This window comes from Vidua macroura, chromosome 2 (genome assembly GCF_024509145.1).
Source record: "Vidua macroura isolate BioBank_ID:100142 chromosome 2, ASM2450914v1, whole genome shotgun sequence".
In the NCBI taxonomy this organism is placed as follows: Eukaryota; Metazoa; Chordata; class Aves; order Passeriformes; family Viduidae; genus Vidua; species Vidua macroura.
In genome coordinates, this window is record NC_071572.1 from 78,963,542 (window position 1) to 78,976,942 (window position 13,401).

The 13,401-nt window shown below is 41.9% G+C and overlaps 2 protein-coding genes across 8 annotated transcripts in view; one reads left to right on the forward strand and one right to left on the reverse strand.

Annotated features, from left to right (window-relative positions):
* Positions 1 to 13,401, reverse strand: part of LOC128804117 (transmembrane protein 126A-like) — a 45,020-nt gene that overhangs the window by 605 nt on the left and 31,014 nt on the right. Inside the window, exons 1-6 of one of the 7 annotated variants that reach the window (XM_053971600.1) lie at positions 4,949 to 5,037; positions 4,484 to 4,581; positions 3,853 to 3,986; positions 3,003 to 3,127; positions 972 to 1,165; positions 244 to 358 (exon numbers count right to left, since the gene is read on the reverse strand). In XM_053971600.1, the coding sequence (XP_053827575.1) occupies positions 244 to 358; positions 972 to 1,165; positions 3,003 to 3,127; positions 3,853 to 3,909 (491 nt within the window). In that variant the 5' untranslated portion in view covers positions 3,910 to 3,986; positions 4,484 to 4,581; positions 4,949 to 5,037. Of the gene's footprint in view, positions 1 to 243; positions 359 to 971; positions 1,166 to 3,002; positions 3,128 to 3,852; positions 3,987 to 4,439; positions 4,582 to 4,871; positions 5,038 to 13,401 lie in introns of those variants that run through there. The other 6 variants (XM_053971599.1, XM_053971603.1, XM_053971605.1 and 3 more) reach the window with 6 other exon arrangements.
* DLG2 (discs large MAGUK scaffold protein 2) overlaps positions 5,125 to 13,401 on the forward strand; it is a 985,470-nt gene continuing 977,193 nt past the window's right edge. The window contains exons 1-2 of the mRNA XM_053971598.1: positions 5,125 to 5,212; positions 5,890 to 6,968. Of these exons, the coding sequence (XP_053827573.1) occupies positions 6,950 to 6,968 (19 nt within the window). The 5' untranslated portion in view covers positions 5,125 to 5,212; positions 5,890 to 6,949. The remainder of the gene's footprint in view (positions 5,213 to 5,889; positions 6,969 to 13,401) is intronic.

Consider the following 13,401-nt stretch of genomic DNA (forward strand, 5'->3'; position numbering starts at 1 on the left):
GGCTCTTGCTAAACTCAAGGGCTTCCCAATGGGTCACTTTGCAGATCTTATTTCACTTTGGTGTAGCTCTTACAAACTTCATTTTGTAATTAGATGACCTTAACGTATATCTCCTTCCACATGCTAAATGTCTACAAGAAGACAAGTGTGCACAGATCAATATCTACACAATTTACACTGAGAGCTGAACATTTAACCCATAAATACATTTCAATCAATACACTGCAGGTAAGTAAGACGTACCTGGCTGCAAGGCTTGCATTCAAGGGGATAGCCAGGAAAATGGGATAGAAACCACCCACAACAGCGCCTACTAATCCTCCTCTGATCACAGCACAGACCTCACAGTTCAGCTGACCTGCGTGGCAAATCATATTTCACTGCCAATATCCACACATGCTCCACCACAACAATATTTATAAGCTGTGTGCAACAATCTGAAAACAGGCTCTTGACAGAAACTTCCAAGCCATATAGATATGCAAAAATTTATAAAGAGGAGTTTTCTTTTAAAAAACAACAAAAAAACCCAAAACCAAAACAACAACAAAAACAGTCTCAAAAACTGAGACAAAACCAAAAATAATCACTTGCACTGCAATCCATAAGGAATTTATCATTCAAATGCTGACCTTCAAATGAAATTGTACAGCTGGGGGGGATATTGAACTGCTTTGTTGCAGTCACTTTTGCATGACTTTGAGTGAAAAATGCTGAAAATAAGTAATGTGTCAAAGAATTTTTTTAGAAATAAACATATGTATGTCTTTTCCCACTCAACTTTGAGAACACACTGCTGTCCAATGTATTCTGTTTTTCAAACTCTGCTTTACAAACTGAGGTTTTTCAAGACCACAACAGTTTAAGAGCACTGTTCTGCAGCGAGAAAAAGCTCCTCTAGTGTTACAGTGTGTACAGAAAGCAAAGCCCTTTCAAAAAAAAAAAAAAGAAAGGAATAAAGAGGTTTTTACCTGAAAATAAAGGGTCATGCACAAAAGCTTCATAAATTGCTGCTGTTGAAAGAAATGGAATAACAGCCATTGGCATAGCAGACACCAGGGAAGCCTTTCTGACATGTAGGATGCTCCTGAAGAAATTATTTGCTGCTAAGCCACATAAGCTTGAATTTGCTGCTAGGAAGTATTTTCCATGATTACAAAGGTTCCTGTCAAAGAGGGAAAGTAGTTTCAGCAACTGAGAACTGTAAAAAAGTTTAGATTAGTCAACAGTACAATTCTCTTCTGAAAATCCTGCAACAAGGGGTAAGAGACAGTCTCTCACTGGTGCAAAATGGAGAGTAACTATTTTCAAAAGCAGCCAGTGCCACATCCTTTGTTATATGCCACACACTTCAAGAGTGAAGTGACAGGTTGAAAAGCTGTTGCTACAATTTTTTTCCCCCCATTATTATAGTTAATGGAAACTTCATTAAAGCTCTACTAATAAGCATGTTTCTAAGGATAATGTTTTCTGAAAAGAAATGAGGAAATAAATATATACAATAAAATATATAATTTTAAAAAGTCAATCTACTTATAATTCTTCTACATTTTAATGTTTTGCGTAATATTAAGCACTATGGAAAAGATTTCAGACATGTACTTGCTAATCTCGCAAAACTTACAAAATTAAAAATGTCAGACATCAAGGACACCAACTATTTTTTGTTTTGAATAGGAAAATACAAATTTTACCTTTACAATCACAGGCAGTGAAACACAGGCAAACAGAACAATAAATATGGAGGACTGAGATTAAAATTTTAACAGCATTATTAGTACCCAAACCAGAGCAACTTAATGTACCCAGGACCAGCAGAATCTACTTAGTGAGGTACAGAACTGCTACACTGCACAAAAGAAAAGGAAAGGAGGATGGAAGAGTTGGGGGTTGTGGTTTTTTGTTTGTTTGAGCTCCCTAGTGTTAAAAACAAGTGCTTGGGTAAATAGGAACTCTCAGTTTGACTGCAGCATGCTTGCTCTTCCTTTTCAGACATCAGTGAGCTACCCTTTGGATACAAGCTGCGAGTCCTGCCCGTGACTGGCAGCTGCTTCTTTCCAAGGTCCAGCAATCCGTAAGTCCAGAGTTTCTATCCAGACGTTATCTGGATATTAATAGACATATCTATTACCACATCACTACTGAGTATCTGCCTCCCCTGCTCTCCTGGGGACGGAGGAGTTTTGGAGGCTGAGGGCAGCAGATCCTACACAAAGTTGCAGCCTTTGCTTTCTCACCTGTGTGGAGAGGCCCTGTGTTACTACCAGCAGTTTGTTTAGCCAGCAATTTAGTCCTATTAAAAAAATATAAATAAAATAAGCTTCTGGTTACTCTTATTTCTAAAAAATGTATACAAGCTGATACACACATGCAAATGGCTCCTAACAGAAGCAGCTCAGGTCCAGTAAGGTTTTGCAGTGACATGCAGTATCACAAACCAAAAGGTCATTTGTGAGGCCCAGAAGGCATTTAGCTGGCTTTGTGCTGTACAGAACCCTGCTGGTGAGCCTGCAGGACTCCAACTGACTCCTCCACCACCACCTGGACACCTTAGTCTCGCCTTCCTGAAACAGGGAGCAGTGCAGAATGAAATGCAGAAACCAGCAGGTTGATGCTCACTCAGTTCTGGCCCCAGGCCAGCCCTGCTGGACACAAGATGACTCCAGCAGAATCACATTTCAGTTTCCTAGAAAATTTTTTTAGCTCTAGCACAGGACTGAGAATGCTCAGAGCCAGTCAGGGCTGATCAGCCATCACAGAACCCTCAGCACTGGGGAGCATATGCCAGAAACCAGCTGAGCAGGACCAGAGCCAACATTGAAATAACCATATTGAAAAAACACAAAACAAGTTTTCTGTTCTGGACAATAACAAGCATCTTCACAATTAACTAATTTTGTAACTGCAAGGAGAATTTGTAATACAAGAATAAGGAAAAAGAAAAGCCTCCAGGACTTGAAATGTTTGATGCACTTATCTTCATTTATTTTACCAGCACTTACTGATCTTCTTTAGGAAGCTCATTGAACATCTTTTGTATGATTTCCATCCGCTTAAATCTTTCCAAAATTAGTCTCTGTTGTGGAGAATCTAGTTCAAGAAACTCTCTTCCTGTCATCTTGAAGTCCTGGATCATAAGGGAAAAAAAACCCCTGTATGTAATCAGAGCTATATAGCCCCAGTACGAATCAAATAAACATTGAGACTCTTTGCCACAAATGCATTCCCTATTTTGCATGGCAATACTCCAGGTTTAAATTGACTTAACTGTCAAACAGAACTGTAAGAAAAAACCCCAACCAGATAAATCCATACTTTGTAGCCATAAATCAGAAAGCATACAGTTGCAGTTTGTGTGGCAAGGTTTTGGTAGCAGGGGGGGATGCAAGAGTGGCTTCTGAGATGCCAGGAGCTCCCCCATGTCTGACAGTCTGTTCCAGCCGGCGCCAAGACAGACCTGCTGATGGCCAAGTCTAAGCCCAGCCACTAGTGGTGGTGTGTGGGGGAAAGTCAAGAAAAGGTAAAAACTGCTGCAAAACAATAGATGGAAAAGAGTGAGAACACGTGAGAGGAACAGCCCTGCAGACCCCAAGGTCAGTGCAGAAGGAGGGGCAGGAGGTGCTCCAGGTGCTGGAGTTGAGATCCCCCTGCAGCCTGTGGCGCAGCCCATGGTGAGGCAGCTGTGCCCCTGCAGCCATGGAGGTCCATGATGGAGCAGAGGTCCACCTGCAGCCCCTGGAGGATCCCATGCCAGAGCAGGTGGATGCCCAAAGGAGGCCATGACCCAGTGGGAGGCCTGTGCTGGACAAGGCTCCTGGTAGGATATGTGGCCGCATGGGGAGAGGAGCCCACCTGTGAGCCCAGTGGAACAGCCACTGCTACTGAAGGACCCACACTGGAGGAGTTCATAGAGAACTGCAGCCTGTGGGAAGGACTCCTGTTGGGGAAGTTTGTGGAGAACTGTCTCCCATGGAAGGGACCACACACTGGAAAAGGAAAAGAGTGCAAGGAGGAAGGAGTGGTAGAGACAACATGTGATGAACTGACTACAACCCCCATTCCCTGTCTCCCTGCACTTCTAAGAGGGAGGAAGACATAGAAAAATAGGAGTGAAGGGAGGGGTGGAGGGAAGGTTTTCTAATTATTTGGCTTTATTTCTCATTACCTTATTCTGATTTGATTGACAGTATATTCAATTTCCCCAAAAGTTTACTGTTTTGACTATAATGGTAATTGGTGAGTGATCTCCCCGTCCTTATCACACCCCCTGAGCTTTTATTCATGCCTTCTCCCTGTCCTGCTGAGGGGGGCAGAAAGTGATAAGAGCATCTTGGTGGCCACCTGATTACACTTGGAATTGAGTGATCCAAGGGCTTCTTTTCCTACACGTTTCACTGCAGAGGAAATTCTCCAAGATTTACTGTGGCAATCATACTTACCTTAAGCTGCTATTATAACGTGAAGGCTGTGTCCTAAGCCCTACCTGTGGGACCGAGCCTGCTTCGGTTCGGGCTTAGCAGGATGCAGGAGCCGAAAAGTCAGCCGAGGGGGCAGGATCTCACCGGGATCGCTTCAGGCCGCCTGAGGAGGCTTCCCAACCCCGTGCTTTGGGATCCCACAGAAAGCACGTCACGGAGCTGTAAGCACTCCCCTCTCCCTCAGTCTTGCACACGACTTGTACACACGTCTCTCCCTCGAGCGCCGCTGGAGGCACCGAGAGCCCTCCCAAAGCCCCCGGGGCCCGGCTCAAGTCAGAATCCTCACGCCGCGAAATTGCGGCTCGACCCCGATCTTCAAACCCCACCGCTACCAGTCGCTGCCCCCGCACCGCGCTGACCCTCCCGGCCTCCCCGCCGGGCTCAGGCTCCGACCTTGAGCCGTACGGACGGACACGGCCGCGCCGCCCTCACCGAACCGCTCCCACCGCCTACAACATGGCTCCTCCCACCTCACGAGCTCCCCGTGGGCGCCGCCATCTTGCTCGCTCACATGACCCAGGGCTATCAGAGGCCGTTTGTGATTGGGCCGTTGGCCGCCGGCCCAGCATGGCGGCCGCCGATTGGCCGCGGGCCGGCGGGCGGGGCGCGGAGCTGGTTGCCGGGGCGGCGGATGGCGGCGGCTCCTCGATGGCGGCGGGGCTGAGCGCGGATCCTGCACCGGCGGCCGGGACGCGGGGACTCCCCCTTCGGTGCGGGGGGGGCCAGTCCTCGGGGTAACCCGCTGACCCCCTCCCCTCAGCCTGTGCCCCTTCCCCGCCTGCCCCCTCAGCCCTCGCAACACCCGCTGCCCTCCCGCCCGCTGCCCCTTTCCCTCGTCACCGGCTCCTTTGTGCTCCCTCCCCGTCCCGCCCCCTTCGAGCACCCCTCGCCCCGGCTGCCTCTCGCTTCGCCCCACCTCCAACCCCTCCCTCATCCCCTCAGCTCCTGCCCCTCGCTTGTCGCTCGGCAGCCCTGGGGGGAATTGTCCTCGTCCTTAAGCCCAGCCTGGCTCCGCCAGTTCACCTGCGCTCCATCCCAGTCCCCCAGCCAGCCCTCTGTGCCTTGTTTCGTCTCGGAAAGCAGCAGGCGGACCTCTTTGGGTTCGAGAGACCCGGGGGAGGGTGGAGTGGGGAGGGGATGAAGGGGGACAGCCCCTGAGTCCGCGAGATGCGGGGACGAGCAGATCCCAGCTGCGAACATCAGAGAGCAAAGCAGAGCCGTCCCCTTCACAAACACAGTCCCGTCTCCCCGAGACGACGATGCACAGCGAAGGCCTGTCATGTGCATCGCAGCTCCTCGTCCTCGCGGGGAAGAGAAGCTTTCGGAGCTTGCCCGCCTTTCTCAGACTTTTCCTTAACGAAGTAGATGAGGAAAATCTATCCCCTTTCTGTTTCTCTTTTTGTTTTTCCAGAAAAAGGGGGAGAGAGAGAGAGGCTGATACTGAAGCCAACCAGCTGCGCTTCTGAGTGGGAAACTCCGGACTGATCTCATGGCTTGCTTTTTATTTCATTAACACTTCATTATCTCTGAAAATGAATCTTTTGTGAAGCTCTTCTCCTAACTCTCCTAATTCCTCTTTCACGAGGTGGCTGCTGCTGTGCAAGGGAAGGAATGGCATGAAGTAAATGACTCCAGTATAAAGCAATCTGCTTTGCCCAAGTGCCCAGTGGGCAGCACTGTCACTTTAATAATTCCAGGTCAAGGGATTGCTTTCCTCGTTTTCAATCCTCTCTTTTAATACATGGGAGGATCAGAGGGACATTAAAGACCGTGAGGCTGGGTGGCTTGCAGATAATAAAAATGAAAGTGTCTGCCCAGTGACTTCTATTGGGTAAGAGGGTGATATTTGAAGGCTCTTGTCTGGTGAGGAAAAAGGGATCCTTTCAGTCTGCTGTGTAGTCACCTAATACATAGCTAGCAAAATTAATTCAAGAAGTGAAAGAGCTTAAAGAGGCACTTTGGATTGTTTTTATCTTCCTCCTTATTTGGATTACTTGGGCATTTTTGTCCTGCAAATAATATGTTTTTGAGCATGTACAGGTGGAGTATTGAGACAGCTGCCTAGAGATGGACTGTGCCTTAATTATATTGCATAAAATCTTTTAATTTTCAAACTTTGCTGCCAGAAGAGGAGTTATAATAAGGTTTTATATTGCCAAGGAACATTTGCTCTTGTATTTTTATAGAGTCAAATATATTTTAAAGAAATTGAAAGCATCTTTTAAAAAAGAATCAAAAAGCTTCTTTCCCCCCCCCCTTTTTTTTTTCTTATTTGTGGAGAGCATCGCACGTCCAATCCAAGGGAACAGCAAGTATTCATAGAAATGAAGATTGAAGCTGCATTTCCTTACTGAACTGTAAAAGTGTTCTGCAATAGATAGTCAGTTCCTGACCTTGCAGAGTGTTCCAGTAGTACTTCGTTAGTACCTGTAAATAAGTGCTTGCAACCAGATTCAGAAGTAGGAAGAAGAATGCCAGTCAAGAAGAAAGGTGGGCTATGAAGCTTCATATCTCATATTGCGTCTTCATTGTGTTAGATTGTTGATTTCTAGTACTTAACAATTTCAAATTAAAAATGCTTTAATGGGGAATGGAAATCGTTTTTCTTTTGCATTGAAAATGGGAGAAAAATCTGTGCACTTAAACTAATAATTTTTAAAAGTAACTTTATGCTGTGTTTTAAGATTTACATCAAATTTGGCCTCAAATGTTTTTTTTGTAAAGATCAGCCATCTGAGATTTTGAACAGACACCAAGAGCAAAGCTTGATGTTTAATTTTGTGAGAAGCCTCTCTTACAAATGCTAATAAATTTGAAAACTATAGTTTAATCTGTTATCTATTTGTGACACGTTTGGTGGATAAACATCAGCTGTCGGTAGCAGCATAAATAAATAACAAAGTTTTAAGGCTGATTTTAAAAACAAGTTATGAGACCTGTGTTTTGAAGGTGATTTGAACGTGTTTTTTTTTTTACCAAATGTGATTTTAATTAGCTTGAATTTCCATGCTTTAGTACAATATAAAACTACTCTCTCTAAGGCTGTAGTGTGGCAGCATTTAAGAAAAGACAAACAGCCTTACATTTGGCCTCTTCTCACCTCAAATTTGTGTTTGCACCTTTGGAAAATGTGACTTCCAGTGTTCAAACAACAATTGGGATGTATATGAAGGCAAATTCTTACTCTGAAAATACTCACAGACCTTAGGTTATTTCTGGTTTCTTGCAAATTGGACACCGATTTAAAATTTCTGAATTTGCTAATAGAGTAAGGGTCATGGCAACCTTTTTTTATTCAGCTCATCTATACAGATGTGCCTGGGTCTAATATATCCCTGGATCTGATGATACAAAATGTGGGGGAAGGGGCAAAAAGTGAATGTTACAAACAGAAATGAGCATGTAACCAATGTGACTTTGGATTCTCTTTCGTATAGGAATAATGCTTCATTAGTTATGAGTTAACATTTGCTATATAAATAATGATAAAACACACAGATTGCTAGAATTCTTTTCATGAAAAAAAACAATAAATAGGATTTTGTGATTGTGTTTTTAAAAAATGACAGTGTAGAAATGAAATTTCAAACCTGAAATATTTTAATGAATGGCCTTGTCATTCATGGAATCACTTGCCATTATGTATAGTAAAGGTGGAAATGTGTGGAGGAGTTCCATTCTTAATAATTCATCCTGCTGTGCTGTAAAACTGCCACCCTGATGTACTGCAGAGGCTTCTGTATCCTACCTGTTCCTATCCTACAGAAGGAAAACTGAGGCTTTTCATTATTTAAGTTTTAATCCTGATTTAGGTGATTTGCATTAAAGATGTTTCTGTGCCAGATGTTCAGCTGTAATTCAGTTTCCAAATACTTGCTGCAGGATTTTAGGGGTGAAATCTTACAGGCTCCTTTGTGCAGAAGTGAGATTGGCAATCACAGCAGTCCCTTCTGGCCTTAAAAATCTCTGAATTTCCTGTTTGTTTCCAGGCAGTTGGGGTCAGTCTTCGTGTACACCAAGGCTTGGCTTTCTTCTTTAGTGTTAAAAGGATGTATGTTTTGGCAACATTAAAATATAAAGTCAAGAGACACAAATGTCCCCCTTGAAATACTTTAAATTGTCACATCAATGAGTGTACTGAAGTTGCCAGTGTGAATGTGTTTGATTATTAAAAGGGTATTGTTAAGAATGTATGCAAGCATGTAAATTGCAGGATTAAAAATGTTGGCGAATCAGCAACTTCATTGTGATTTTGAGCGACTTAAAAGTCATGCAATAGACTTTAACTTTCTAAATGTAATTAAAAGCATGCTGGCAACTCAAAATATTAACTATTCTAGTTTTTAAAAAGATTGCTAGTTTTTCAAGTAATGCCTGTTAATTCTATGAATGTTAGGGAGATTGAGGGGATTATTCCATTTTGGTTTTTGGGATTTTTTTCCCATTTCTTTGGTTTATGATTTTGACAGCAGTTTGTGGCTAACTAGTTTAGTATTTCTAATGATGACTTTTTTTCCTTTGCTGGGGAAAATCTGGGAGTTCATGTCTACTGTTCTTCCCATTGAGGGCATCTGTAGGAATCTCAGTGGGATACTCTCTTGTAGGCTGTGAAGAAGTATTTCAGTATCAGCATTTAGAACAGGATTATCCCTTTCCTTGTCAGCACTTCTTTCTGCATTGCTATTTTGGATTTGATTAAAATATTCTCCTAAAATCAGTATGGAGACAGAGAAACCTGTGAAAAAAGCTTTAAAACATACTGATATTAACCACTAAAAGTTGTTACCAAGCACTGTTTTCTTTGGCACTGGCCAGTTGTGGATCTTTCTAAAGAGCAATTGAAGCATTTTGGGAATTAACCATTGAAATAGCTTTCACATCTAGTACCAGTCTTCAAATTTCACATAGCTTTACACCTAATTTACACTTCACCTTGCTGCTTGGTGTGATGCCTGCTATCTTGCTTTTAAAAGTCCAGGCCTGTATAGTTAGGAAAAAAATAATTTGCTTAATAATAAAAATCATATAACTTATAGGAAGCTTTAATTTCTTATGGATGTGGAAAAAAAAAAAAAAGGCTTGGTTGTGGTCATGTGTCAGTACCTGATTTCCATTGCCTGATATACTAGAGTGAAAATACTTTGTTTTTCTCACTTCAGTGTGGAGGGCAATGAGGTTTCACCTTCCCAGGAATATTCACAGAGTTGACATGCTTGCTGGCAGTACCAGCAAAAAGCGAGGCTGCAAAGGGACTATGGAGTATCCTGTGGTGTTGGATGTACTCCCTTTAGGTATGGGGTGAGACATTGTATGGATTGGTGCACAATTGCTGCACAATTAAAAAAAGGGCTCTTCTCTTTGGCTTTTGCTTGTCTCTAATTTTGAAATGCATTTAAAGTTTTAAATCAGACAAGAGAGGCATCTGACTGTAGTTACAAAATGATTTGTTGGACAGTGTCATTTAGAGATGGAATGAGATGAACAATTTTGAGAAGTAAAAGAAAAATCATTATTTTTGCTTAATTTTTACCTTTTGCAAACTAGGATATTTCTGAATAGAACTGTTAATGGAAATCATATAGAATTTCATGAGGAAGGCTTTGCTTCAAAGTAAAATAAGGCTACCATACAGAAGAAGTGAAGTTAGGTTTTTGCATGGGTTTAGATGTCTGCTCTCCCTCCCTCCCTCCCTCCCTCCCTGAGTGACTTAGCTTGATTTCTGTTAACTGTAAGGGACTATATTTAGATCTGTAATTGTACATATTTTGGATTAATCAACAGAATAGTTAATAGCAAAAATGTTGCTGTAATTCATTCATGTCTTTCACAGTGATGCAAAGAACTAATTAAATCCATGCTCCTCTGTGATGATGACCAGATTTCAGTTTTGGAGCCCTGCTTGTGATTCACACAGAGATGTCAGGAACCCCCACATCTGAGTGCCTGGATGCACATGTGCTTCTAGACTAACCCTGTCATCCTCCTTGCACATCTAGCTGTATCTAGGCAGTCAGAGATAAGAGTGTTGGGTTTTGTGCTGCCCTCATCCCACTTTGCATCTCTCAAAGGGAGAGGAATTGTACCTGTAGTTGGATGAAAGCTGTGGGCTGCTGTAAATACCATCTTGACTCGCCCCACCTTGTTGCCCACCTTGTTTATAAAGATATGCTGATTCTGTCATGGAATAACTTTTTGCATCTTTCCCTTTATATTAAAAAATACCTTCCAGGACATGTTTTATTAAGTACATCAATGTCAAGAATTAAAACGTGTCAATCTGAATCCATGTGGACAACTTCTGGGCCATTTAGAAGAATCTGACAGATGTGCTCTATGAAATGCTAGATTTTGTAGAGGTAATGCTGACCTCTTGGCTGGTCTGTTGAAAGGAAGGGGTCTAAGAACAACTCAGCAGGAACTTTTAAAGCAAAGTTCATAAAGGACCAGACAAAGCTAGCTCCCATTCATCTTTCAAAACTGGCAGCTTCTTTTTAACTAACAAAATTTAAATTTATGATCATAATTTTTGTGCTCAAAAATCTCGAACGTGGTGTCAGTCTTCTTACATCTTACAGCAGCAAATCCAATGTGTATTGGAAATTTTCTTTCTCTTTTTCTTGTAACAGGTAATTGGTATTACAAGATTTTAGTCCTTTCAGATGCTGAATATGAATTCTCAAATAAGTATGTGGCTAAAAGGCTACTTCCTCCACTCCAAATTTTGTTCAACTACCTTTCAGTTTTTACAGTTAATTTCAGTATGGGAGCAGTGCAAATTTTAGTTATGTTTACAGACTGTGGAAAGCACAATTTTAGATTTCCAAGAGTTAAACAAACAAGTGTCAGAAAATGACTATCTAAACTGTGCCAATTTTCACCACAAAGCTTTGATTTAAAGATGTCACTGCTTTTATGGCAGTGACCCAGGCAGACATTGTTTCCACTGTGAGAAACAGTGAAGTATTTTGCCTACAAAAGGACTAAAGGAGCAAGCATTATACAGAACAAGCCTTTGTTATGTGCATACACATTGCAAAGCTAAGTGGGCTCTGGACTAGGAATAGTGAAATTTATGCTCTTTTTCAGCCCTGCTGTTATTCTGGTACTTCTCAGATGTTTAATGTAGATCCATCCTGTTTTAGTTGCCTCACCTAGGTAGGGTGCCCAGCTTTTTGTCCTGGAGTGTTGCTTCGGTCAGCACAGAGAGAGAGATCCACCTCCAAAGGGCACTTTAACACACCTAAGATCTGCATTGCCTTCTAGGCAATTGTCATTTTTCTCTCTCCCCATAGACAAAACACAGGGTAGCCACACTATAACTCCCTTACCTCACTTTGATGATGTCTCATTCTCTCATATAAATTTTAGTGGCAAAACATCTCCTTATCTGAGATATTTATGAGAGCTGACACTGTGTGTTCTGTGAGTGCTATAAATTAACACTATTCATTATTTTAGGGGGGGAAATGTTATAAATTATTGTACTATTAGTCACTGGAATTGGAAGCAACTGTAGTGTTGGTACAAGCACAAGAGGCAGCTGTGCATCCTCTTCTCCATTCCTGTTAAGTGCATATTGCACTCAGTTGAAGCAATGGTGTCTTGCATTATAAGCATAATCTTTTTCCTTCTCATGCTCTCTTCTTTCCTTCTGAATTTGTTCCAGATGGCCAAGCTAGATGTCAGAGGGTAACCATGGAGAAAAAGCCGAATTTGTAACTAGTGGCCAAATGTGGTAAAAGATGATTTTGCAGTCCCTGCTTCAGCAAAATAAGAAAATCTGCCTTACTCAGATACGCTTGTTTTGGTCAGGTCATACCAGGTTTCTGCTTCTTAGAAGTATTTAAGGTCTGTTTCACTATAGTATCTTGTATTTACTGCAAATTAACACAGTGCTGAACAACAGCTTTATAAAAATAGAAATAAAGGTCATGTTTTCTCCTGCCATATTCATCCCAGAAAGAGCCAGGAAGGCTGCCCTGACCTGATGGGTGATGGCAGTAGTAATCAACATACAAAATATGTGAAGAAAACATTTGCTCTTTATTGGATGTGGTCCAGAAGAGTTTTTGGTGTCAGAACTTTGCCAGAGCAAGTCAGTGCAATTGTCCCTGTTCACTTTTGGGTTGAAGAGGTTAATGCTTCCTTCAAAACATATTTATCAGGGAATTGAATCATGTACAGTTCCCTGGAAAAAAGGAATCTGGACAGTTTACAGTTCCACAGGCAGAAACCAGTCTTTTCTGATTTCAAATGCTCTTCTCTTCCCTGACCGTATGGGCATATCTCGCATTATGCTGTAGTGGAATAATTCCAGGCTCCTTCTGGTTGAGATCTAGGTGTTGAGCACTATGTTGACGCTGCCTTGCAGATGGATGTCTGCTAAGCTATGCTTTTAACCAAAAAACCCCAACCAAACAACCCCAACCCAAGGTTTGCAAATCTACAGACCCAGTTGTTTAATGTCCAAAATGTAACATTTATTTTATGTTGTTGCCTGAAGGTGCATGTTGGGTTTTTTTAATTGAGTTGGAGATTCTAGTATAATACAAAGGTTTTCAAATGAAAAATTCCAACAGGGATGTGAGAAGGTATAAGACCATAATGCCTGTTTTGCTAATCAATAAAGGTAATTTGATCTCATTCCATTTTTTTTGCATTACTAGAAAGCATTTGTGTTACTGAATTGTTTTCTTTCATGTAATATATTGATTATTTTGTATGAGTTTGGAAGTTATTTATTCCTGAACAGGCATATTTTTCTTAGTTTTCTGTCTCACTCCAATTTTCACATTTATATTAATTTTAATACTGAATGTTCTTTTAAAGGAAAAAAATTACACAGATGCTGTACTAAATGTGCAACTCCTGGTTTTTTCTCTTGCAAGTATACATCAAGTTCCACTAGTTTTGTGTCTTGCAT